Source organism: Balaenoptera borealis (assembly GCF_965194805.1).
Source record: "Balaenoptera borealis genome assembly, chromosome: 14".
Lineage (NCBI taxonomy): Eukaryota > Metazoa > Chordata > Mammalia > Artiodactyla > Balaenopteridae > Balaenoptera > Balaenoptera borealis.
This window is the reverse complement of record NC_138875.1, coordinates 73736770-73761596: the sequence shown is the minus strand read 5'-3', so window position 1 is coordinate 73761596 and position 24827 is coordinate 73736770. Positions and strand designations below refer to the sequence as shown.

At 42.2% G+C, this 24827-nt stretch overlaps 2 protein-coding genes across 14 annotated transcripts in view; one reads left to right on the top strand and one right to left on the bottom strand.

Annotated features, from left to right (window-relative positions):
* Positions 1-6904, bottom strand: part of ANKRD13A (ankyrin repeat domain 13A) — a 39217-nt gene extending 32313 nt beyond the window's left edge. For both annotated transcript variants that reach the window (XM_082354484.1, XM_082354485.1), the window contains exon 1: positions 6493-6904. In XM_082354484.1, the coding sequence (XP_082210610.1) occupies positions 6493-6588 (96 nt within the window). In that variant the 5' untranslated portion in view covers positions 6589-6904. The remainder of the gene's footprint in view (positions 1-6492) is intronic.
* Positions 6905-10577: 3673 nt separating this feature from the next.
* Positions 10578-24827, top strand: part of GIT2 (GIT ArfGAP 2) — a 49393-nt gene continuing 35143 nt past the window's right edge. For 8 of the 12 annotated variants that reach the window (XM_082354473.1, XM_082354464.1, XM_082354472.1 and 5 more), the window contains exons 1-7: positions 10578-10796; positions 14962-15095; positions 16536-16648; positions 17280-17385; positions 18899-18985; positions 19102-19232; positions 21241-21335. In XM_082354473.1, coding sequence (XP_082210599.1) covers positions 10745-10796; positions 14962-15095; positions 16536-16648; positions 17280-17385; positions 18899-18985; positions 19102-19232; positions 21241-21335 — 718 coding nt within the window. In that variant the 5' untranslated portion in view covers positions 10578-10744. The remainder of the gene's footprint in view (positions 10797-14961; positions 15096-16535; positions 16649-17279; positions 17386-18898; positions 18986-19101; positions 19233-21240; positions 21336-24827) is intronic. The other 4 variants (XM_082354468.1, XM_082354471.1, XM_082354467.1 and 1 more) reach the window with 1 other exon arrangement.

The window sequence follows — 24827 nt, the reverse complement described above, 5'->3', positions numbered from 1 at the left end:
AGGAACCCAGAATAGCCAAAACCATCTTGAAACAAAGAGTAAAATTTGAGGATTCACACTTCCCAATTTCAAAACTTACTACACAAAGCTACAGCAATCAAGACAGTGTGGTACTGGCAAAAGGACAGACATATAAATCAATGGAATACAATCTAGAGTCCAGAAATAAACTTATACATCTATGGTCAATTGATTTTCAACAAGGGCACCAAAATAACTCGATGAGGAAAGAATAATCTTTTCAACAAATGGTGCTTGAACAACTAGATAGATATCCACATGCAAAAGAATTAAGTACTGTATATACCATATGCAAAAATTAGCTCAAAGTTGATCAAAAACCTAATGTAAGAGCTAAAACACTAAACCTCTTAGGAGAAAACATAGGATTATATCTTTGTGAACTTGCGTTAAGCAAAACCTTCTCAGATACAACACCAAAAGCATAAGAGACAAAAGAAAATAAAGATAAATTACACTCCATCTAAACTGAAAACTGCTGTACTTCAAATGACATAAAGAAAGTAAAAAGACAACCTAAAGAATGGAAGAAAATATTTGCAAGTCATATGCTTAATAAGGGGCTAGTATCCAGAATATATGAAGAACTCTAACTACTCAAGAATAAAAAGACAAATAATCCAGTTTTAAAATGGGCAAAGGATTTAAATAGACATTTCTTCAAAGAAGATATGCCAATGCCCAATAAGCACATGAAAGATGCTCAACATAACTAATCATTAGGGCAATGCAACACAAGACCACAAAGTGATAATACCTCACCCCCATTAGGATGGCTACAATCAAAAAGACAGACAATAACAAGTGTTGACAAGGATGTGGAGAAACTAGAACCCTCATACACTGCTGGTGGGAATGTAAAATGGTGCAGTCAATTTGAAAAAGAGTTGGCAGTTCCTCCAAAAGTTAAACATAGAATTACTATAAGACCCAGCAATTCCACTTGCAGGTGTTTACCCAAGAAAAATAAAAATATACAACCACCCAAAAACTTGCACACAGATATGCACAGCAGCATTATTCATAATGGCCCAAAGGTGGGAAAAAACAAATGTCCATCAACTGGCAAATGAATAAACAAAATGTGCTCTATACATACAATGGAATATTACTCAGCCATTAAAAGGAATGAAGTACTAATACCTCCACAACATGGATGAACCTTGAAAATATCATGTTAGGTTAAAGAAGCCAAACACAAAAGGCCACATATTGTATGATTGCATTTACATGAAATTGTCCAGAATAAGCAAATCTGTACAGATAGCAAACAGCTTAATGGTTGCCTGGGGCTGAAGGGGTTGGGGGGAAATAGGGAATGACAGCTAATGGGTGTGGGGTTTCTTTCTGGGGTGATGAAAATGTTCTGGAATGTGATAGTGGTGACAGTCACACAACTCTGAATATACTAAAAAACAGTGAATAATATACTTTAATGAGTGAATTGCATAAGTGAATTATATCTCAATAAAGATGTTTGAAAATCAACATATGTATGTGTTTTATGTAAGACATAAAACGAATCTACCGTCTATATGCTGTTTGACGAGTTGCTTAATTTCTCTTGAGCTTCAGTTTGCTCCCTTGTAAAACGGGATTAAAACAAAAAACAAAAAACCCACCTACCTTACAAAGTTCTTACAAGGGCAAAGGCACAAGCCTAACCCCCATAGAAAGCACTTGGAAGAGCCAGCACTTATTATCATACACCTACATTACATAGTTTCATATAAGCCGTCACTTTCTCCCTAAAAGGGATTTGTTCAAATTTCCTTACAGTTAATAGTGGAGCTTAGGGTCTTCAACTAATGACGTTAGTTTAGTGAGCAAGAGCTTTCAGAATTTAACTGGAATTCACTGTCGAAGCTGACTATGTACGTTTTTCCTTTAAGTTTCTTCAGTCATGAGCCGTACCAAATTAAAAATCCCCACCCTCTTAACTATCATCATGCCCCAAAAGAAGAAAAGGAATGAGATTTCTACACGTCTCCTTGTGTGATAATGTAAGCCCACCGACTTTTCTTGTCCAAGCCCTCTTTGCCAGTCCACTGTCCTCCAGCCGCAGTCAAGGCGCAGCTGAGTGCGGGCTGCAGAGCCAGACAAGCGGGCCCACTTCCGGACCCCTCACTAGCCTTGGGCGGATTACTCAACCCCTCTGAGCCTTGGTCCCTAGCGCACAGCCAGAGCTTCAGAAACTCTCACAGGGGCCTCCTGGGGAGGCCTCGGGCAAGAGGCTGCTAAGCAGCCCTCCATTCGCTTGAGAGAGTCAACCGCCCTCATTCCTGTGCACCCTCAGACCGCCCTGGTCCTCTGCGGCTGTGGCCTGAGCTGGTTCTCCCACTCCGAGTCGGGGGTCGGGGGGAGGTAGCCATACAGGCCTGGTTCCTAAGGTGAGCCTGAGCCCCTGAGGGCTGAGGAGGAGCAGCTGAGAGGAGGCTCCAGGCTCTTCCCCTTGGATGCAAGGCTCTGGTTCACAGCGGGCCTCTAGCCGACAGGCACTGGCTTGAACGTGTGCCCGGTGGCCTCACCCAGCCTTGCCCCGGGCTGGGGTGAGAACCCCAGGGTGGTTCCCTGTCAGGCTCCGGGCACTGCTGCTGCCTAGAACATCCTCTTCCTCTTGCCCAGATTTTGTGCTTTCACTGCTGGCACCCTAACCGGGGGCTGGCCCTGGAGTCAGGCATCATCTGCCACCCTCCACCCAACTCGATCCCAGGGCTTTCTCTCCCCTGCTAAGGTGCACTGACTGACCTTTGCATTTGTCCCCTTAAATTTTCATTCATTCTCCCAGCATCAGCAGGAAGGCCAAAAGATGTTGAACAGACCTCTCTGGCTAAGTGACAAATGACATAACCATAACACAAATCATTTCAACTGCACCAACCAACTTCAAGGCCCCGCTGAATATTAAAGGCAGTAGAGCTGATGGGTTAAGAGGCACTTAATAAAGTGCCTCTGCTGAGTAAACGCTGAAAGCGTGAAACAATCTCATCACTGGCAAAGTTACACAAGCAGTGAACCCCAGCTATTAGCAAGACGGTGGCACTGGGGCTGACTCACTCACACTCAGAAACACGTGCTTATCCTCTTCATCTGGATAAACTTGATTCTTTCTGGGTCACTGTTCCTAGAACAAAATAAAATTCTTACAGCTACCAGTGTGCCTGCTTCACGTCTCACTCGTGGGATGGAAGGAATGAAGGAACGGACAGCAGAAAGTTACTGGCAAACAAAGCCTCAAGTGAAACAGCTGGTTTTATTGCTGGGGTGATAAGAATTTTTTTGTTTTTAATTATGCAACCAATACGTGTTCTTTGTAGAAAAATTGGAACATACATAAAAGAAGCTACATTCCCAGGATGATTATAATAACAGCAGCAGCAAGTATGGTAAATGTACTGCTCCCATTTACTAAGTGCCTTTGCTTTCTGATCTGTTCTCTGCTTCGTTCTCCAGAATCCTGAAATGGAGGCACTTTCACTGAAAGAAGTAAAGGGGAAGGGTTAAGAATACAGGATTAAAGCAGACTGTGACTTTCTGGGTTGACATCCTGGTTCGACTACTGGGTCAGCAGGTGACTGAACCTCTCCACCTCTGTTTCCTCATCTGTGAAATGGGAATCACAATAGCACTCACCCCTGATGTGAGAATTAAATCTAAAACTTCACATAAAACATTTCAGCACGGTGCCTGGCAAAATAGCAAAATACCGCGTTTTGACAGGTGATGAACCAATTCGGCAAGGGTAAATTAAGCACCCAAGCTCACAACCTAACCTGCGATAGCACTGGCCATTAACCTAACTGCCTCCAAGGCACAGGTGTAGGCAGCTGTTTCGTAATTAACAGAGGATCTCGATAAATATGAAAGCAGCAAAATATTCCCTGCCTTGTACTTTAATGACATCAATTATCAACTTCTTGACCCTGAAGCAGTTACATAATTTGTAGGACCCAGAGAAAAATCAAAATGCAAGGCCCCTTATTCAAAAAAAAAAAAAAATTAAGAATTTCAAGACGATAACTGCAGAGCATTAAACCAAGCATGAGGGACTTCCCTGCCTGGTGGTCCTCTGGTTAAGACTCCACGCTTCCACTGCAGGGGGCACGGGTTCGATCCCCGGTCGGAGAACTAAGATCCCGCATGCCACACAGCGCAGCCAAAACAAAACAAAGCAAAACACCAAGCACCAGCCACTTCTGAGCACAAGGCCCTGTGCAACTGCCAGGTCACACACCCTTGAAGCCAGCCCCATGTCCACCCCTTCAATGGCCAAGTTTCAGGATCAAAATTGGATTGCGTGGTCATGACAGTCAAGCTTCCACGGTCAAGATGTTCTTCCTGAATACACTTCAACTATCCCTTCCCCAGAGAAAACAGGATCCTGTGGAATGACCTACAGTGATAACCAATAACAAAGTCAAAACCAAATAATTAGCACAGATGAATATTCTTTCCTGACCTCCTTGCCAGTCAAAGGCATTAAAGATCAATTTACTCCAGGACAACCTGCTGCAAAGTTATAATTCTCTAATCGCAAATGTCCTTAATGTTTTTCAAGGTAAGAGGCACAGCGAACTTTCGATGAACATGTCTATCACAGCTTGCAGGAAAAAGAAATAATTCAACCATGCCACACTGTAGATTATAAACCAAGACTTGGTCTTATCGAACAAGTTTTTCTATAAAGAAAGACTGCGCTTCATTTAAACTCTTTTCCTCACTCCAATGAACAGAAAGCCTGCTGCTTTCAGAAATCAGTATTGAACGTGTGTGTGGTTTAAGGACAATGATGAACCTCTCTATCAAATAGGATTTTAGTTTTGTGACTTTCCTTGTACTTTATCTCAATATTTCGTAAGAAGTTGGGTGGCCCCGATACCGAGGAAGTGCAGAAGCAAAACATAGCAGACCTAAAAACAAGACTGTCCGGTCATTTTTGAAGTGTCCAAGGTGAGACTGAAAGCTGAGAGCAAAATCATGGAGGATTCTCTCTGAGCCACGTTTAGTAAGAGAAAGGGAATTAAATCATCAGGTATACTGCAATGCCTAATGGTGAATCATTTACTCTGGGGGCATGATCTAATTAAGAGCAATGACTCTTACAACGAAAGTTTATTCTGTCGGGATAGAGAATTTAAATGAAAAAAGAGCAACTTTTGACTTCCAGTGGGTGCTCAACAGACTTAAAAGGGAGACGTCAAGGTACAAGAACACACTTAGCAGTAACCGTTCATCAAATGGGGGGATGCTGACCTTGCTCAATTTTTGCCAACCATAAGAAAACCAATGCCCCTTCTCCTCTAAAATTTGACAATTACAGCATCAAATTGGAGCCATTCAAAAACCAGAACTTTAGCACACTGGATAAAATGAAGTCAACCAGAACAATTATACCAAATAATTACAAATCCCCTTCCTAACTGCTAAGTCTGTTAGTTTGTAATTTGAGGATACCAATACCTCCCAGAATTGCTGGGATGCCTTTAAGGCAGGGTTTCTCAAGCGAAATGCTACTGACATTTTGGGACAAATAAATCTTAGGTGGGGAGGGGGGTGTCTTACGCATTTGTGCATTATAGGATATTGAGCAGCTTCCCTGGCCTCTACCCATTAGATTCCAGTAACACCCACTCCCCACTTGTAACTACCAAAAAAGTCTCCATTAATTACTAGATGTGTGGGATGAGGGATGAAATCACTCCCAACTGAGAACCACTGCTTATAAAGATGGGAATAAATAAAAGGTAAGGAATCAAAGCACTTTAGAACAGAAAGTGATTTTAAGGATGCTGTGCACCAGTGATTCTCAAACTTGACCTATTGATAATAGTCAAGTACAAGATTTGCCCACATGGGTATCAACACCTTCATTCTACAAATAAGTGGACGTGGGCCAGAGAAGGAAAATGCCTTGCCCAAGGTCACAGGGCAAGTTAGAACCTGGACTCCAAACCCAACCAAGCCCTTCCTTACAAAAAGGATGGGTGGGGTGACAGGTGTGTGTCGCTCATACATTTTGGGGAGAGTCAGGCCTAATTGGTTAAGACGGTGCACGCTGGAGCCAGCTGGCCAGAGTTAAAAATCCTGATTTGGTATTTACTAGGTGAGGAACCTTGTGTAAGGCACATAACCTCTGAGAGCCTCAGTTTCCTACTCTGTCAAATTTAACGATAGTACCTACCTCCTAGGGTTGTTGGAAAGGCTAAGAGAGATAATATATATAAAACCTCGACACAGGGCCTGGAACACATTAAACACTCAATACATGTTCTGTTGTTGTTATTATTATTATTATTATTATTATTATTATTATTATTATTATTATTATTATTATTATTATCCCACGATTGCAGAGTGGAAGGGGTCTGCGGGGCCCCGAGGGCAGAGGGCTGGAGATGGGCTCAGGGAGGCGATGCGACCCCCGACTCCCCCCTCCTCTCGCCGGGGGCGGACCCCCGCCTCGCCCCTCACCTGGCCCTGCAGCTCCTTCTCCAGCTGCCGGTAGTCGTTGTTCCAGACCAGGACGTGCAAAGGGAAGTGGCCGCTAGCGTCGCGGGCAGAGGACATGGCGAGGAGGCCGCAGCCGGGCCCTCACAGCCCGGTTGCCAAGCCTCAGCACCGGCAGGGTCTCCGGCGCCCGCCCGCCCGGCGGCCGGCGAGCGAGAGAACCAGGTGAGCGAGCGAGGGGCGCGGTACTAGGCAAGGGGGACTAGCTGGCCAGGTGAGGGGCACGCGCGGGAGGTCGGCGATCGCGGGCCGGGTCGGGGACGGGGTCGGCCGCGCCCACCCCGCCCCGCCGCGCTCCCGCCCGCGGTGACAGCTCCCGAACCGACTTCTGCGAGCAGAACTGCCCCAAACAGGGAAGTGCGGGGAGCGAACCACCGCGCGCCGTGGCGGGGGGGAGGAGAGGACAACCACCTGGTCCGGGGTCCGCCCAACCCCACACACCTGCAAGTCCACATCGGGAAACACAGTAATGCCCAAAACAGAGCTAAAACTCTCTTCTTTAGCCCAGAATCTCTACATGGAAAATTCGGTCTACCCTTCATCACCCCCTTTCCCCCTGCTCCAGCTTTCTCATATGGTTCGGTCCACAACTGGGCCTCTTCCACCGGCTCTGTGGTCACGGGGTGACAACAGGCGCCTGGACCAAACCATTCTAGTAACTGACTCCCTAGCCTTTTTGGACCTGGGCAGATGCTTCCACGATTGGTCAGGAGCCATTTTGGAAGTGGGCAACACCAAACAATTTTCAGGGGGGAATTATAAACTCTGGAGAAGTGGCATTAAATAGTTGCACAATAAGAGGATGGTTCTATCTCAGGATTTCTCAACTTCAGCACATTTTGAAGCACATAATTTTTTTTTTTTTTTTTTTTGCTATTCTGGTAGCTCTGATTCTTTTTAATTTAATTTATTTATTTTTTACTTTTATTTATTTTTATTTTTTATACAATTTTAAAAAGTTGCCCTCCGGGGCTTCTCTGGTGGCGCAGTCGTTAAGAATCCGCCTGCCAATGGAGGGGACACCGGTTCGATCCCTGGTCTGGGAAGATCCCACATGCCACGGAGCAACTAAGCCCGTGTGCTGCAACTACTGAGCCTGTGCTCTAGAGCCCGCGAGCCACAACTACTGAGCCCGCGTGCCACAACTACTGAGGCCCGCACGCCTAGAGCCCGTGCTCCGCAATGAGAAGCCACCACAATGAGAAGCCCATGCACTGCAACGAAGAGTAGCCCCCACTCGCTGCAACTAGAGAAAGCCCGCGCGCAGCAGCGAAGACCCAACACAGCCAAAAATAAATAAATAAAAATTTTTTTAAAAAGTTGCTTTCCATTTACATTTTTTACTGAATACTGGCTATATTCCCAGTGTTGTACAATACATCCTTGAGTCTAACACCCAATAGTTTGTGCCTCCTCCCCTACCCTTATATTACCCCTCTCCCCCTCTCCCCAGTGGTAACCAGTAGTTTGCTCTCTATATCTGTGAATCTGCTTCTTTTTTGTTATATTTACAAGTTTGTTGTATTTTTTAGATTCCATGTGTAAGTGATATCATACAGTATTTATCTTTCTCTGACTTATTTCACTTAGCATAATGACCTCCAGGTCCATCCATGTTGCTGCAAATGGCAAAATTTCATTTTTTTTTTAATGGCTGAGTAGTATTCCATTGTTGAATACTACATAAAGGGAACATACCTCAACATAATAAAGGCCATATATGACAAACCCACAGCTAACATCATAGTTAATGGTGAAAAGCTGAAAGCATTCCCTCTGAAATCAGGAACAAGACAAGGATGCCCACTCTCACCACTTTTATTCAACATAGTTTTGGAAGTCCTAGCCACAGCAATCAGAGAAGAAAAAGAAATAAAAGGAACCCAAATTGGAAAGGAAGATGTGAACCACATAATTCTTTCTGTGGGACTTGTCCTGTGCCTTGTAGGATGTTGAGCAGCATCCCTGGCCATTCTATCCACTGGATGCCAGTAACACTACCCCCAAAATGTCTCCAGACATTGCCAAATGTCCCCTGGAGGATGAAAATCCACCCCCCACCCCTCACTGAGAAGCACTGTTCTACCTGAACTCCAAACTGGGTTATGATTCAAAGTTACCTAAGGTGGTGGTTTATTCCACATATGAATGTCATCTATTTTTGAAGCTAACCATTTGAATTTGGGGTTATGGCCAAAAGGACTAATAGATAATACTTAGACTTGACCACAGTCAGCCACTATTAAGTTCATTCTTTGGGTTTCAACCTAAGACACTATAACTCCTTGATTCAATGAAGAACCAAGTCAACTTACAGCTACTCACCAGCCTGAGCTTTCTGCACAGCTGTCTACAACTAGACCACATAACTGGGCAAAGTTATTTAATGCATCCTGAAAGCATACCCTCTGCCTTCCCTGCTCGTGCACATCCAGCTTTTCAGATGCCTGAAACAACAGCTGTTCAAGAATCCTGGCCTAATCCATTCTCCACATGTGTTGAGTCCAGAAGATTTGTTAGTCTGCAAACCAAAACAGGATGCAGGAGCATCAGGATGGAACCCAGAGGCTCTAACTGTGGAATGTGTGGGAATTATGTGGTTATGCCCATACCACACATTTATAAAAATGGAGAGATGAACCAAAGACCAGTGCTTCTGAGACCTCTTCCAGGACTTCTATCTTTTCAGAAGCCTTGTGCAATTTAATTTTCTTTCTCTTCATCATCCTATGTTTACTGAACATTTCTCTTAATTCATTAGTCGGAAAACTCCACGATGACTGCTCACCAGAGTACCTAAAGTTAAAACAGTACCTGGCCCACAATAGGCATGGAATATTTGCTGAAGGGAGATCATGGTTGTGTTTACATATAATACATACAATATTCATTAGCATTAGGGTCACATCTCTGCTCTTCTTCACACTGCTTAAACTCATATCATTGTGTTTATCTCACACCATCCTGTGAGTTAGATTATCTATTCTTATCCTCAAGACAAAAAAAAAATAGTTGTGATTAGAAAATAATAGTGATATCAAATTCTAGGGCTTCCCTGGTGGCGCAGTGGTTAAGAATCCGCCTGCCAATGCAGGGGACACGGGTTTGAGCCCTGGTCTGGGAAGATCCCACATGCCGCGGAGCAACTAAGCCCGTGCGCCAACACTGCTGAGCCTGCGCTCTGGAGCCCGCTAGCCACAACTACTGAGTCTGCAAGCCACAACTACTGAAGCCCGCATGCCTAGAGCCCATGCTACACAATAAGAGAAGCCACCGCAATGAGAAGCCCGCGCACCGCAAGGAAGAGTAGCCCCCGCTCACCGCAACTGGACAAAGCCCGTGCGCAGCAACAAAGACCCAAGTCAGCCAAAAAAAAAAAAAAAAAAATTCCTATAATAATAGGAGCTACTATTATTGAGGGCTTACTATGGGGCAGGCACACCACACTCTTCTGTAAATTATCCCATTTGTCCTTAGCCAGACAGTAAATATTTAGCTTTGCACGTCATATATGTTTTGTTGAATATTCTTCATCCTATCCCTCCTCTCCTTTTTCTTCTTTACAACCCTTTAAAAATGTAAAAATCATTTTTAAGTAACAGGCTATACAAAAGCAAATCATGGGCTACGGGTAGATACACATTATCTCCATTTTGCAGATGAGATTAAAACTGCAGCATAAGGAAACATCTAACATATTCCTGTTTTACTTATTGTAGATCTAGTGCAGTTGAATGTAAGCTCCATAAAGACAGGAAATTTCGTCTTCTTGGCTCACTGCTCCTTCTTCAGTGCCTGGAGCAGTGTGTGGAACATAGTAGATGCTGAATAAATATTTGCTGAATAAAGGAATGCATAAATAAGTGAACTTGGCCAAAGTTATGCTAAATGACTTGACTATTGATTGCCTCAGGAAGGTCTCTTCCAGAGAGGGAGACACCAAATCAAGGAAATTTGGAAGTAGGACACAAGACACCTGCCCTCACTCAAGATGGCGACAAGGCAGCGTGCCCTTTCCGGTCACATGACCTGCCCGTCGCCGAAGGGCGCCTCCCCGCGCGTGCGTGCTGCGCCGCGGCTGTGAGGCGCTGAGGGGAGAGGCGCCGCAGCCAGCACCACCGTGGGGACCCGTTAGAGCGGAAGCGCCGCCGCTGCCGCCGCCGCCGCCTTCGCTGTCCCGGGCCACCAGGTTCCCGGCAGGTGGGAGGCGGGAGCCATGTCGAAGCGGCTCCGGAGCAGCGAGGTGTGCGCTGACTGCAGCGGGCCGGGTGAGTCGCACCAGCCGGGCCCGCTCCCTTCAGCTCTCCTGGCCGGGACCCCTGTCCCGGGGCCGCCCCCTCGGGCCGGGCGGGTCCCGGCTGTCGAGCTCTGCACCCTATGCCTGGGGTCGGGACGAGGAGGAACCTCGGCGGCCTTGGGGCGGGACCGTCCCGGGCCTGTCAGAGCCGGAGCGGGCAGGGGGTCGCCGCCCTCCCGTCCCTTCCTTCCCTCTCGTCCCCTCTGTCCCAGGCCGGGCGGGGAAACGGCGGGGTCGGGGCCGTTTTCCCAACAGGAAGGGGCTTGGGCAATCCGCAGGAAGGCCAGTTACAGAAGTGAAATGCGAGCGTCCTCCCGGCTGCGGCCCCCAGAGGCTGCAGGTGTCAGCCCCCTCCCCACAGCTACCCAGACTCCCGCCCCAGGAGGGGGCCCTGGGGCCCTGCCTGGAGTGGGCGACACTCGCCGCTTCCCTCCACTGGGACTCGCCAGAGAACCCCCATGGATGAGTTCCCCGCTCCTGACATCCCTACTCCCACTCCACCGCGGAGAATCTCCAGGATGTCGGGGTCTTGCAAATGATCCCAGCACTTAGGAGGCAATGCTGGTTTCAAGTTCTGAGATCTGAACGAGCTGAGTTCAAACTAAATTTTGCCTCTGGGTGACCTTGGGCTAGTGACTTCATTTGGCCGAGTCTTGATTTCCTCATTTTTCCGATGAGGATAATTGGGAGTACAGTGCTCAGAGGTAGGGAGACTCAATGAGGATCATCTCATTTAAGGCGGTTTTTTTTCTTTTTTGTACTGTGTACAGAACCTTTACAGTCCCTTAAAGCTATAGTTGAATTTCTAAATCATACATTAATCACAGCTTACAAAGCAAACACACACCAAATCACGGGCAAGTATACCCATTTGTGCATTCAGGCAGTAGAGGCATATGGGAGCATTGAAAGGCCAAAACCATTCCTCCCATGCATAGTTTTCAGATTTAGAGTTCAGATCCATCTTAGCGGTTGGAACTGGGTTGACAGGTCTCTATGCTGTTTTCAGTGTTTGGATTTATCTGCTTTGAATTTGAAGTAATTCAAAAGGTAAGATGGCTTCTTTGGCGCAATAGCGTCCAATAAACGATCTTAACGAAAGGAGCACCAGTGTTTTTGCAACTGTTCAGAACTTCATCTTGTCCTATGGAAGTGGAGACTGATTTTAAATAGTATTATGATAACTCAAACCTTATGTGGTTATTTCACGGCCTGTATACTGTAAGTGGGGTTACCAGTTTCCTTTGAAGATAGGGAGACGGGTGGAGGAGTTTAAAAAGAAGTGTTTCAGAAGCCAAGTTAGTGTGTTATACGAACTCCATTGTATTCTCTAAAAATGTTATTTGTTCCACTTCCTTATTTTCTTGCCTGTTTTCAGCTGAACTTTCTGTGATGTTTGATTCACATGAATTTAGATTCAAACTTCCTGTTGAAATGCATTTTCTTTGCTTCTCAGTGGATGGTATGGGGCAAAGGAAAACTGCATCTCCATTGCCACACTAAATACTCAACTAAATAATAAATACTGTCTTGCACTTCTCCGGCGTTTTGTGCATTTCAGAACATTTTCTCTTCCATTGTATCTTTTTAGTTGTTGTCTCATATGCCTAATCTACAGAGACTTGAGTCACTTCCTTCCTGTTGTGAATATAATTAGGCTACCTTGCAATGTTCTGAACTTGAGCAGCTGGGAATTTGTGCTGCCTTTTCTGCAAAGCCCTAGTAAAAGAGTTACCTTTAGGGTTGGGGATCCCTTTGAGATTCTTTTTTTTTTTTTTTAATTTATTTATTTATTTTTGGCTGTGTTGGGTCTTCGTTGCTGTGCGCAGGCTTTCTCTAGTTGCAGTGAGCGGGGGCTACTCTTCATTGCGGTGCTCGGGCTTCTCGTTGCAGTGGCTTCTCATTGCGGTGGCTTCTCTTGTGTGGAGCACAGGCCCTAGGGGCGCGGGCTTCAGTAGTTGCGGCACGTGGGCTCAGTAGTTGTGGTTCGTGGGCTCTCGAGCGCAGGCTCAGTAGTTGTGGTGCACAGGCTTAGTTGCTCCGTGGCATGTGGGATCTTCCCAGACCAGAGATCGAACCTGTGTCCCCTGCATTGGCAGGTGGATTCTTAACCACTGTGCCACCAGGGAAGTGACCCTTTTGAGATTCTGATGAATGCTCAGGCCTTTTTCCCAGAAAATGCACACATGCTTAACTCTTTCACACAGAATTTATGTTAAGATTTCTCAGAGGGGTTATAGACATTTCTGAAGCCCATTGGTTGTGTTCCTAGAACCCAGGTTAAGAAGCCCTGGAATAAAACGTTCAGATAAACTGGAAGGGCTTCACCCACCCTCAGTCATACAAACTCGATTTGGATTTTACTGTGTTGTTAACATTCTGATATTCTCTCCATGGGATTCTGATTCATGATGTTAAGGTGATTAACACAGAGCCTTGCTTAGTGTGTGTTAAATCCTTGTTGTCTTGTTCCTGTTTAATTTCCTCCAAGAAGATTGTGAATCCTCTGAATGATACGTGAAAAGCAAAGGTAATCTTCAAAACGAATAGTCTTTTTGTATGTGTGTCATTAGTCGTAGTACCATACTGCAAAAAGCAAAGTTGTTATGTATCTTTGCAGGGATCCTTCATCTTGGTGTTTCCAATCTTTGTTTTTTAGAATGGCTTAGTAGTACTGACATAGTTGTACTTCATTGAATAATTTTCTGTTTTATTTCATGGCAAACATTTGACTAACTGTGATCAAATCTTAGTATTCAATAAATAGTTTACCTTTTTTTTTTTAAAGTGAATCTAGTTCATATCCTACTCTGAGTTCAACTACCTGAAAACTCCACTGAGATTTTTCACTGTAGTAAGAAAGGTTCATGTGAAACATTCAGTGTTTCATGTATTAGGAATCAAAAACTTTCTCTAGTGGCCATGATTTCAGTGGACTCTTGAAAATATTTGAATGGTACTTAACAAAATAATTTGGAAATATTACTATATGCAAGGAACTTCACTTACTCTTTATATCCTCACCACCCTGAGATGTGTTGTTCTTCCCATTTGATCCATGATGAGGACCCTCAGAGAAATAACTTGCCTGAGATCATTGTGCAAGAAGTGGCAGAGTTGGGGTTCAAACCCTGGACTGCTTGTCTCCAGAGCCAACCCTCTTAACCACTACACTCTTTGACTCCCAGTTTGTCTTTGATTGAAATCCCATAACTTTTCATTATATGGTTGGAAGGGGTTTGAATAAACTGTTAGAAATGGTAAAGATGGTGTACATGCATTTTAGAGATTTTTGTGGACATTGAAGAATTTTTAAATATACCCCTTAAGCCAGGCAGCTTGAGCGGCACCTATTGTCACCCCATCATGAGTCTGATGAAATGTAGAAGGTCTGTCTTTATTTTGAGTTTCTAAATATTCAGTTTACTTTCACAGTGTGAGTTATTCTTACTGCTTACCAAGTGTGAATTATTCCTTGTTTCAAAGGATGTCTAATGAAGCTCTGTGGGACTTCATAGGAAAAAAAGTATTGTGCACACACCAAAAATATTACTCACTTGTATTTTACATCTTTGCTTCTGTGAAGCCGCTGTTTTTACAGCTCTGTCCTTTCAGATCAGTGGCGAGATCGGACTCAACAGTTTATTTAAAATACCTAATGGATATGGTAGCACATTTCCTAGTGCAGTAGGTCAGGTTTCCCAGTCTGTGTTCAGAACCATAGCAGCTGAGCAGTTGTATAGTTGTGTCACTTGCAGCTTTCTGCTAAGCCCAGTGGCATGTAGATGTGTAGCAGTTGTAGGGTGGCTGTCTTTTCACCATTCACTTCACATAATGCTGTGTGGATTGTTCATTGACACAGTTATGTTATCTTGCTACTTGTGGAGTTGGATTCGAAATGATTCAGGTGAATCCTCTCAATTTGCTTCTCTTACGTTGATTGAAGGAGCACACATCTGAGATGGTAGATCTCATTAGGGCATCAGACAAACTCACCAGCTTGATATGTTGACTAGCATACTAAAACAACAGAAATGTCTTGTTTTTCTGAAAAACCAAACCTCAGTCATCTCTTGCCATCTGGCGGAATAGCAACCACCTGGTATCCTTGCCACTGATTTCATTCTTCTTTCCAGATCCTTCCTGGGCATCAGTAAATAGGGGAACTTTTATATGTGACGAGTGCTGCAGTGTCCATCGGAGTCTAGGGCGCCATATCTCTCAAGTAAGGCATCTTAAACACACACCATGGCCTCCAACATTGCTTCAGGTAAAGAATAAGAATTCTGCTCATGGTTTGTAATTTAAGTTTTTAGGGTTCACTGTTTTAGCACTAAAATTATACTTCTTAAATCTTACAAAAATGTTTGACTCATAATTGAGCAGAGGTGCCATGCTTATTGATGCTATATATAATTATTGAATTCATCATTTAAGATTTTTTTCCCTCCTAATGTAAATCTTGTCCTAAAATCTGAACTATAGGTAGATAGTCATTAGAATTTCTTGCTAATATTTCACTGATGACTTTCTAGAATGTCACCAGAAATTGTTTTTAAACCGTCTGTCTTTTCCACATACCGTGATGAATGTTTCTGAAAGTGACTGCCTTAGAAACTTTTCATTAAGTTGTCCACTTTGATAGAAGCGTGGACTGGGATTCCTCAGAAATTTCTGAAACATCTGATTTAAGTTCTCTTAAAGTTCTTGTAACCTGTTAGAGACAATTAAGTTCTGTTTTGATTGAATGCCTAACACCCTACTAAGTGTTCAGGGGGCCCTTTGTTTTATTTGGGGGTCCATTGTCATGTCACCGGTACTTCTATTTTGGGGTACACATTCTTCGAGTTCTGTTGGAACTCAGACTTACACATGTGTTTCGCCTTCATTTGTTTTGAGTACATATTTTACTAAATCTGTGCCAGCTGCACAACATGTCCTTAAAACTTGCCTATGTGTACCAAAGGATCAGAACAAGTGAGTGTGGATCTCTGATGTGACAATATCTTCACTAACGTAAAAAACAGATGGGGCCATGTCAGGAGTCATGCTTTGAAATGAAATTGGGAGACATGGTTTATTAATAACTTTTGCTGAGAAGTTTCTAACAGCTCATTCTCAATGTGAAAATGGATGTTTACTGCTGTCAGATTATACAGAGTACTCATTATATTATAGGATCTGAATAAAGTTCAGAGATGAGTAGTTTAAAATGCCAGATTTGACCCTAAAACAACAATTCCCGGAGTATGGCACGTGAATCACCAGTGGTACTCAAGGTAGATGTAGGTAATACTCAAATATTTATTTAAATGGTTGCCTAAAATGTAACTAGCACATCAAATTATAATTGCTAGTGAAAGTTTTAGAAAGTAAGTGGAGTTAAAGAAAAATATTAAGAATCTTGAAAATAGTATTTGGATGCTCAGGCTTGGGAAATACTGTCCTAAAGTGTCAAAGTACTCTTTCTTCATCATCTATAAGAAAATGTAATCAAACCCATTTAAGTACTTAGCTATCCTGCTGGTCAAACCTGAATCCTGTGTACAGGTTCATCTTTCTCATTCTAAAACAGAAGATAGTGACGTGTGTGATTTCCCAGTCATGCTAGTGTTTGTAATAGGGCTTTGTTTTCCCAGTTCAGTCACTGGTTCCCACTGGATGTTTGCAGAAAGAAATTTAAATATGATTTTATACTGCTTGGTTTTAGATGGTTGAAACCTTGTATAATAATGGTGCTAATTCTATATGGGAGCATTCTTTGCTGGACCCTGCCTCTCTTATCAGTGGAAGACGCAAAGCTAATCCACAGGATAAAGTACAGTGAGTGAAATGTTTATAAATACTCTTATTTCTTCGTAACCCCTGGGGCCCGCTGAAAGGAGTGCAGCTGTTTTTGACCAGCCCCTACAGGGGCAGCACGGGAGGGTGTCACCCAGTTTTGCATTGACCTCTTTGCTATTAGGAATGCAGAACAAAGCCAAGCATGGGACCAGCTCTTTTGCATGGTTACCCAGCACAACTCAGTGGTTTCTCCGGTTTAAGACTGCAGCTTGGTGGCTTTTGATGTAATCAGACTTGAGCTTTGGCACTCAAACAGTAGGCAGTCAGACCAGAAATCTCGGTTCTGGCCTCCAGTCTGCCTGATGCCTCACTTATAAGATGGGATGACGAGCTGCTTCCTCGCAAGGTTGCTAGGTCAATTAAGAAAATTACACAGAGCAGAAAGATGCTATAAAAAGCAGGTATTCTGCAGTCCTGGCCATTATAATGACTAATATATGTTTTCAGACTTCAGGCCTGACAACACACTGCTGAAACTTACTTCAGTATTGTTCATTCTATTCTTGAGTGGGGGATGTGGGTCACTTCCTCTTCTTTTTACAGTCTGAAGAATGGGGAATGTCGTATCTGAACTGCAAGTGAACTGTTTTCTTTTTTGTTTTCGAACCAGCCCTAATAAAGCAGAATTCATCAGAGCAAAGTATCAGATGTTAGCATTTGTCCACCGCTTGCCCTGCCGGGATGACGATAGTGTGACTGCCAAAGATCTTAGTAAGGTGAGTCACACCTTTTAAAATCCCTAAAATTGCTGGATGAAGCAGCATATCGTCTCATTTGAAAAAAACTTAGAAGAAAAGAAAAACAAAAACTCCTTTCTGTACACTAAATAATTAGTAACAGCTTTTTTTGCAGTTGGTTTCTTCTTTCATCTTACTTCAAATGGCAACCATTCATGTTAGTGGAGGTATAAGGAGCAGAGGAACAAATAAGTATCCAGAAAACTATTTGCGTTTTTCAGATATGGTTCTAAAATTGTATTTCTGTAAGTTTTTGTTTGTTTAGCTTTGAAATAGGAGCCATCTCAGAGTTTGTTTCTAGGAGGGACTAGAAGGTTTGTGGGGCTTCTGCGGGCTTCTAGGTTGCCTGCTGAGTGGGATCTTCAGGAAGCAGGGTGTGACTCAAAGCTGTAGTACACAGGATGGTTTATTAAACTTGCAAAATGAGTAGATGGTTTTCTTTATGTGGGCCTTTACATGTTTTTGAGAGATGCCATGAAAATACATATCCTTCTTTTCAAAGCACTGCTTTTGGCAAATGCTCACACAGATCATAGGCACTCATAATTCAGAATTTTAAACTTTACATGGAAATGTATATGATTGTTACTTCCATTTATTAATAAGACTTGGTATGTGTTTTTTACCACAATTTTAAAAAATAAAATTAATTAAAAAATAAGACTTGGATACAGATGTTAGTGTAGATTTCTCCATTGCTATGATAAGAGTTATTGCATTTTGGACAATTCTAGGTTAGACTTGAAGGAAGGCAGCTCATCTTCTGAATGTATAAGGGCATTTCTGTAGTGGTACAGAATTTGGTATAGCACAAGCCTATTTCCCACCCTGAAAGACTTCATTAAATCATTGTATACAAGCCCAAGAATACTGTTGTGGAGAGGGTGTGATATAAGGCAGAATCCTGTGATTTACACGGTATAGGATATGAAGCTCTAAAGCCCTAGGTTCAATAATAACAACAAATAAAACATCAACAATAATAATAGCAGCTATATTCTTTGAGCATTTCCTGTGTACCAGGCTCCATGCTTTGTTATATCATTGAGTCCTTATAGTAACCTTGTGAATAGGTGGCATTATTATCACCATTTTAGAGATAAGGAAACTGAGGTTCAGATTGCTTAAAGAACTTCCTCAAGGTCACACAGCTTGAGGGGTGTATGGTTTGAAATTCAGACTTCAGAGCCATGCTCAACCACCTCTTCACACTCCCTCTCACTCAAGGTCTGGTTGTGCCACTTAGATGATGCATTTGGGCAGGTCAGCCTTCCCAGCCCTAGTTTCCTGTCAGGAAAATGGGCCTGACCCTGCCTTAGAGCCCAGGGATGGTTGTGACCAGCAAGGGAGAGACTGCTTCATCCACCTTACTGAGCTAAATAAAGATGATGTAGTACTACTATAATGTGTATTAAAATAGTCTGCCAGCTGCTCTGCTACATCATTCTTTACATTTTTAACAAATATTCTTTCTTGTGTGTGTATTTTTCAGCAACTCCATTCAAGCGTGAGAACAGGGAATCTTGAAACCTGTTTGAGGCTATTATCTTTAGGAGCACAAGCCAACTTTTTTCACCCTGTAAGAAAGCATGAATTGATTCAGATATTAAATTGAAACTAAATGGGTGGCATTCATGTAGCCTTTAGTTTATTTAATTTGCTTCTTTTTGTATACTTTTTATTAATGATTCTTAGGAGAAAGGAAACACCCCACTCCATGTTGCCTCCAAAGCAGGGCAGATTTTACAGGCGGAATTATTGGCAGTATATGGAGCAGACCCAGGCACACAAGATGCGAGTGGGAAAACTCCTGTTGATTATGCAAGGTAAGAGACTAGATTCTTGTCACCTCTCTCTGTTTGGGATTATTTCTGTTGTGTATGATTCATTGTTAAGTGGCTAAATTGTGTATGATTAACATTTAACCCCTTCAGAGGTTTGCATGCTATTATTTTGCAGATGAAGGTGTTTAAAACGCTTATGATCTTAGAGCCAGCTAAAGTCAGGGAGGGTAGAACCATTAACCGTTGTGCTTAGCTTCCAGTCTTTCATTTCTTTTTATCCTTTAAACGCAGTGGTATTTGAGCCATAGTTGGAGTACAAATCAAGTATGAAGAATTGCAGAACCCACTCCTCAGTTTTTTAATAGTTTTAGTCATTGCTTGAACTTAGAAACAAATCTATATGGATAGATATGTGGTTAAACAAGTATAGTAAAATGTTAATTGCAGGATTTAGGTAGTGGACATCTGGGTGCTTGCTATAAAATTCTTTAACTTTTTCTTTGTTTCAAAATTTTGGCTGTGAAGTGCTGGAAAATAAATAAATACATCCATAGATTAGTCTTGAATATCATTTAAATGATAGAAGATGGATCATCTTTCCTTCTTTTTCCAAATTAACTTTATTAACTGCAAAGAATTATACTCTGCGGAGGATAAAATGACAAATGACAACTTGAAAATGGCAAGTGAAATGACAGAACTCTGCCCTCCTAGAATTTACTCTCTCAGGGAGGAGAGGGTTCCTAAATGCAGGTAAGAGTTAAATGAGGCACAATAATGTAGAACTCATTACCAAAATGGATACGTATATAGGATTTCCTCACTGTGGCCCAAATCATTAAGAAATGTCTTTAGTTGGTCTTTGAAGAGTGGATTGGATTTGGGCGTGTGAAGAGGAGCTAAGGTGTTCCAGGTGAGAAGAAGGGCGTGGGTCAAGTTCAGGAGGGAGGGATGGACGGGGCATGTTCGGCACAGCAGGAGACCTAATTGGATAGAGCAGAGTGTGTCTGGGAATAAGAGCTAAGGTACTGAGGAATACAGTATTTCATCAGGTCTAACACTCCACTGTTTATATGGGTCATCATTATTTCATATACCATTAAAAAGGAAAAGACTCAACCAATTAAATGATGATGTACTATCAACTGTAGGATACTTCCTGATTTCACAGATGTTAAAAAATGAGAAAAAAAGATGCGCATCACAGAAATCAAAGATGTGTGGGTAGGTTGGAGAATATTTTTGTAGTGCCTTGTATGTGGGAAGAGAAACTGGCAGAAACTAGACTTCATCTTTTAAGGGGAACAGAGCCCTCAATAAATGATACTTATCACTTACCTTGGAATTTCCTCATGTACCTTGCACACAATAGTCTCTCAGGGTAATGATTTATTTATATGCCTTGTTACTAAAAGGATTTCAGGCAGCTTAAATATTTGTTTCAAAGGCAAAATTAATATTTTCTGTGATGGAAATTAAAGACAAGGAGGTGTGAGCTATGCATTAGGTTGGTCTGTCTCTCCCTGAATCAAAGACCTTGAAGTAGTTACTGAACTCTAATCCAGAAGTCAGGCTGGCTGCATGAGAAGCATCTAGGGGAAGGACCTTTTTCAAAATATTAATGTCCACACTGCTCCCGTTTTTATTGATTCAGAATTTCCAAGGGTGGGTCCTGGACATCTGTATATTTTTTTAAGCATGCTAGTTAATTTTTGAGAACCTCTACCCTTGACCATTTATTAATTTTATTTTCTACCTCATTAGATGAAGTTATTCTTTGTCCCTCTCATAAGTCCTTGAATTCCTTATTAAGTACTCTGTCTTATAAATTAATAAAGGAAAGGCGATAGTTGAGATTGTGAAAACAGTTTTTATAAAGGTGGGAATTGAAGTAGACCTTGACAGTTTACCTCACACAAAAAGGTTGATTATTCTAAAAAGTCACGTTTGATAAATCACTCAAGTATCTCAGGGGACGTCTCTGTACTTTTCTATTCTAGCTCCAGTGGCCAGCGAGCAATATAAATGGTACTTTGTTTTCTCTTGGTAGGCAAGGAGGGCACCATGAGCTGGCAGAACGCCTCGTAGAAATACAGTATGAGCTGACTGACAGACTAGCCTTCTATCTGTGTGGCAGGAAACCAGGTGAGTTGAAAGGACAGCAGCCTCTCCACACCTCCAGCCAGTCAGTCTCTGGAAAAACAAATTGGGACACTATTATTTACGATCTCTGCTTTAACGTATCCTTGAGAAAATTGCAAATAAGGATTTCTATTTGCAATGATAGCTACAGCATTTTTTGTTATATGTGCAATATGTAACATCGGTCAAATCTTGAATTTTAGTTTTTAAAATTTTAGCTCTACAGTAGTGACTGTTTCAGGAATCAAAGAGCATAACTGAACCCAAACTGAACGTGCACCACAGTTCTTGTGATTAATGGGAGTAGGAATGGAAGAGCAAAGGATTAACTTTTGTAGTTATTTGCAGAATTCTGCTATCTAAGGAATGGGAAAAAGTAAAAAAGTGAACTTTACCATTAACCAGCTTTGCTCATGAGATAGAACTGGGGTCAGCAAACCATGGTCCATGGGCCAGATAAGCCTATCAACTGTTTTTTTTTAAATAAAGTTTTATTGCAAGATAGCCATGCCCATTCATTTACATATTATCTACAGCTGCTTTCACACTACAGCAGCAGAGTTGAGTAGGTTGAGTAGTTGCAACAGAGACCATACGGCCACAAAGCCCAAAATATTTACAGTCTGGCCCTTTGCAGAAAAAGTTTGCCAACCCTTGATATAGAATATCCACATACATGTATACAGTGGTTCTCCACCCTGGTTGTACAACAGAGTTAAGAGCCCTTGGTGTGGTTCCAGTTCACAGTGAGATGGAATAAGCACACCCCCACCCCGTCTCTCCTGCTGAACACAATTATAAACTCTGGACCAAGTGCATGGAGTAGCTATCTGAGGACTGTAGCAGGTGGATTAGGGAACTCAGAGTACCATCAAGCTGGTGGTGAGTGTCCCCTTTATTTTGCTTCTGATATGACATCCAGGACAGCCTAAAACCTGGAACTGCATAGCAGGTGCAAAGAAGCCTTCTCTGTATGGTCTGAGGAGCAGGAAATGGGATTCCTACGGGACAGAGAATAGGGGAATTCCCCTGGGTATTTTTTCTCTTCCTTTTTTCCCCACCCTAGTCCCTAGGCAATCCTATGGCTTCAGTAGTGGCAACAGCAGTGACAGCACAGGTGCCTAAATCTCTGACCAAGAGCCTGAAGGGAATCCTGATTGCTTTTGTTTTTCTCTTTATTCTCTCACCACTTGGCCCCAGAGACAGAACCTCACCTGGTCAGGTGCCTGCTAGAACAAAATATTAACATTCTCCATAGAGTTTAAGGAAGATTCAGAGTCTCCACAACATAATATGCAAAATGTCAGGGATACCACCCATAATTACTCCACATATGAAGAACCAGGAAAATCCCAAAGACTTGCATGGGAAAAGGTAGTTAACAGATGCCAACCCTAGATGACTCAGATGTTGGAATTATCAGATAAAGATTTTAAAACAGATAGTAACATCATGCTCTGAGAAGTAAGTGTGAACATTCTCGAAACAAATCTAATATAGAAAGTCTCCGCAGAGAAGTAGAAGATATAGAAAAAAACAGAACAGAAATGTTGGAATTAAAAAATCCAATAACTAAAATTTTAAAACTCACTGGTTGGGCTTAATAGCAGATGGAGATGGCAAAGAAAAGAGTGCATTGAAAATAGATCACTAGAAATAATCCAGTTTGAGCAACAGAGAGAAAAAAGAGTGGGAGGAAAAGAAACTGAGCAGAGCCTTAGGGACCTATGGGACAAAATCAAAACATTTGTATCATCACACTCCCAGAAAGAGATCATAAAGAATGTGACGCAGAAAAAAATACTTGAAGAAATATTGGCTAAAAACTCTAAATTTGGCAAAAGACGTAAGCTTACAATTCAAGAGTCTCAGAGAACTCCAAACAGGATAAACTCAAAAGAAATCATCACTCAGGCACATCAAAATCAAACTGCTAAAAAACCGAAGAAAGAAAATGTCTTGAAAGCAGCCGAGGAAAAAAATGACATACCATACAAAGGAACAATTATTTCTATGATTGTGGATTTCTCATCAGAAACCATGGAGATGAAAAGGAAGTAGAACAATTTTTTTTTTTTTTTGGCCGCACCACGGGGCATGCGGAACTTCCCTGACCAGGGATCAAACCTGCACTCCCTGCAGTGGAAGCGGGTGTCTTAAGCACTGGACCACCAGGGAAGCCCCAGTAGAACAATATTTTTTAAGTGCTGAAAGAAAAGAACTGTCAACCTAGAGCTCCATTTCCAGTGAAAATAACCTTCAAGAATGAAGGAAAAATAAAGACTTTTATTTTATAAATTTATTTTATTTATATTTTTTATTTTTGGCTGCATTGGGTCTTTGTTGCTGCACGCGGGCTTTTCTGTAGTTGCGGCGAGCAGGGGCTACTCTTTGTTGTGGTGTGCGGACTTCTCGTTGCAGTGGCTCCTCTTGTTGCAGGGCACAGGCTCTGGGTGCACGGGCTTCAGTAGTTGTGGCACGTGGGTCAGTTGTTGTGGCTTGTGGGCTCTAGAGCATAGGCTCAGTAGTTGTGGCACACGGGCTTAGTTGTTCCACGGCATGTGGGATCTTCCCAGACCAGAGCTCGAACCTGTGTCCCCTGCATTGGCAGGCAGATTCTTAACCACTGTGCCACCAGGAAAGTCCCGAAAAAATAAAATCATTTTAAGATGAAAGAAAATATGAGAATTAGTTGCTCTAACAGAAATACTAAAGAAAGTTCTTTGGGTGGAAGGGAATTGATACCAGAGGGAATCTTGGAACTTCAGAAATGAAAGAAGAACAACAGAAATGATAAGTATCTGGATAAATACAATAGGCTGTGTTTTCTTCTTAAGTTTTCTAAAATATGTATGACAGTTTAAAGCAAAAGTTATAGTATTGTATGGTGGGGTTTTCAGCATATGTCAGTGTAATGCATTTGACAATTATAAAAGGGAGAGGGTAAAAGAAATATGGAGGTAAATATTTGCATTCTTCTTAAAATGGTAAAATACTGTTTCTAAGTAGATTGTAAAAAGTTATGTATATTTTAATCCCTAGCACTGAAAAAAGACTATACAGTGATACATGGTCAGAAACTCTAGAGATAAATTAAAATGGAATGTTAAAAATTACCCAAATAATCAAAAGGTGTTTTGATTCAAAATATTCAAAAAAAGAGAGGAAAGGGGAGAGAGAGGAACAAAAAACTGAGGTCCAAATAGAAACTAAATAATAAATCATAGACTTACATCCAAATGTAACAATAATTACATTAAATGTTAATGATCTAAACACACCAATTAAAAGCAGAGATTGTCAGAATGGATTAAAAAAAAAACAAAACAAGCCCTAACTGTATGCTGTGTCCAAGAAACCCACTTTAAATATAATGGTATAGGTAAGTTAAAAAGCAAAAAGGGGTAAAAAGATATACCATGCCAACACTAAGTAAAAGAAAGCTAGAGTGGCTATATTAATATCAAACAAAGTAGATTTCAGAGCAAAGAAAAT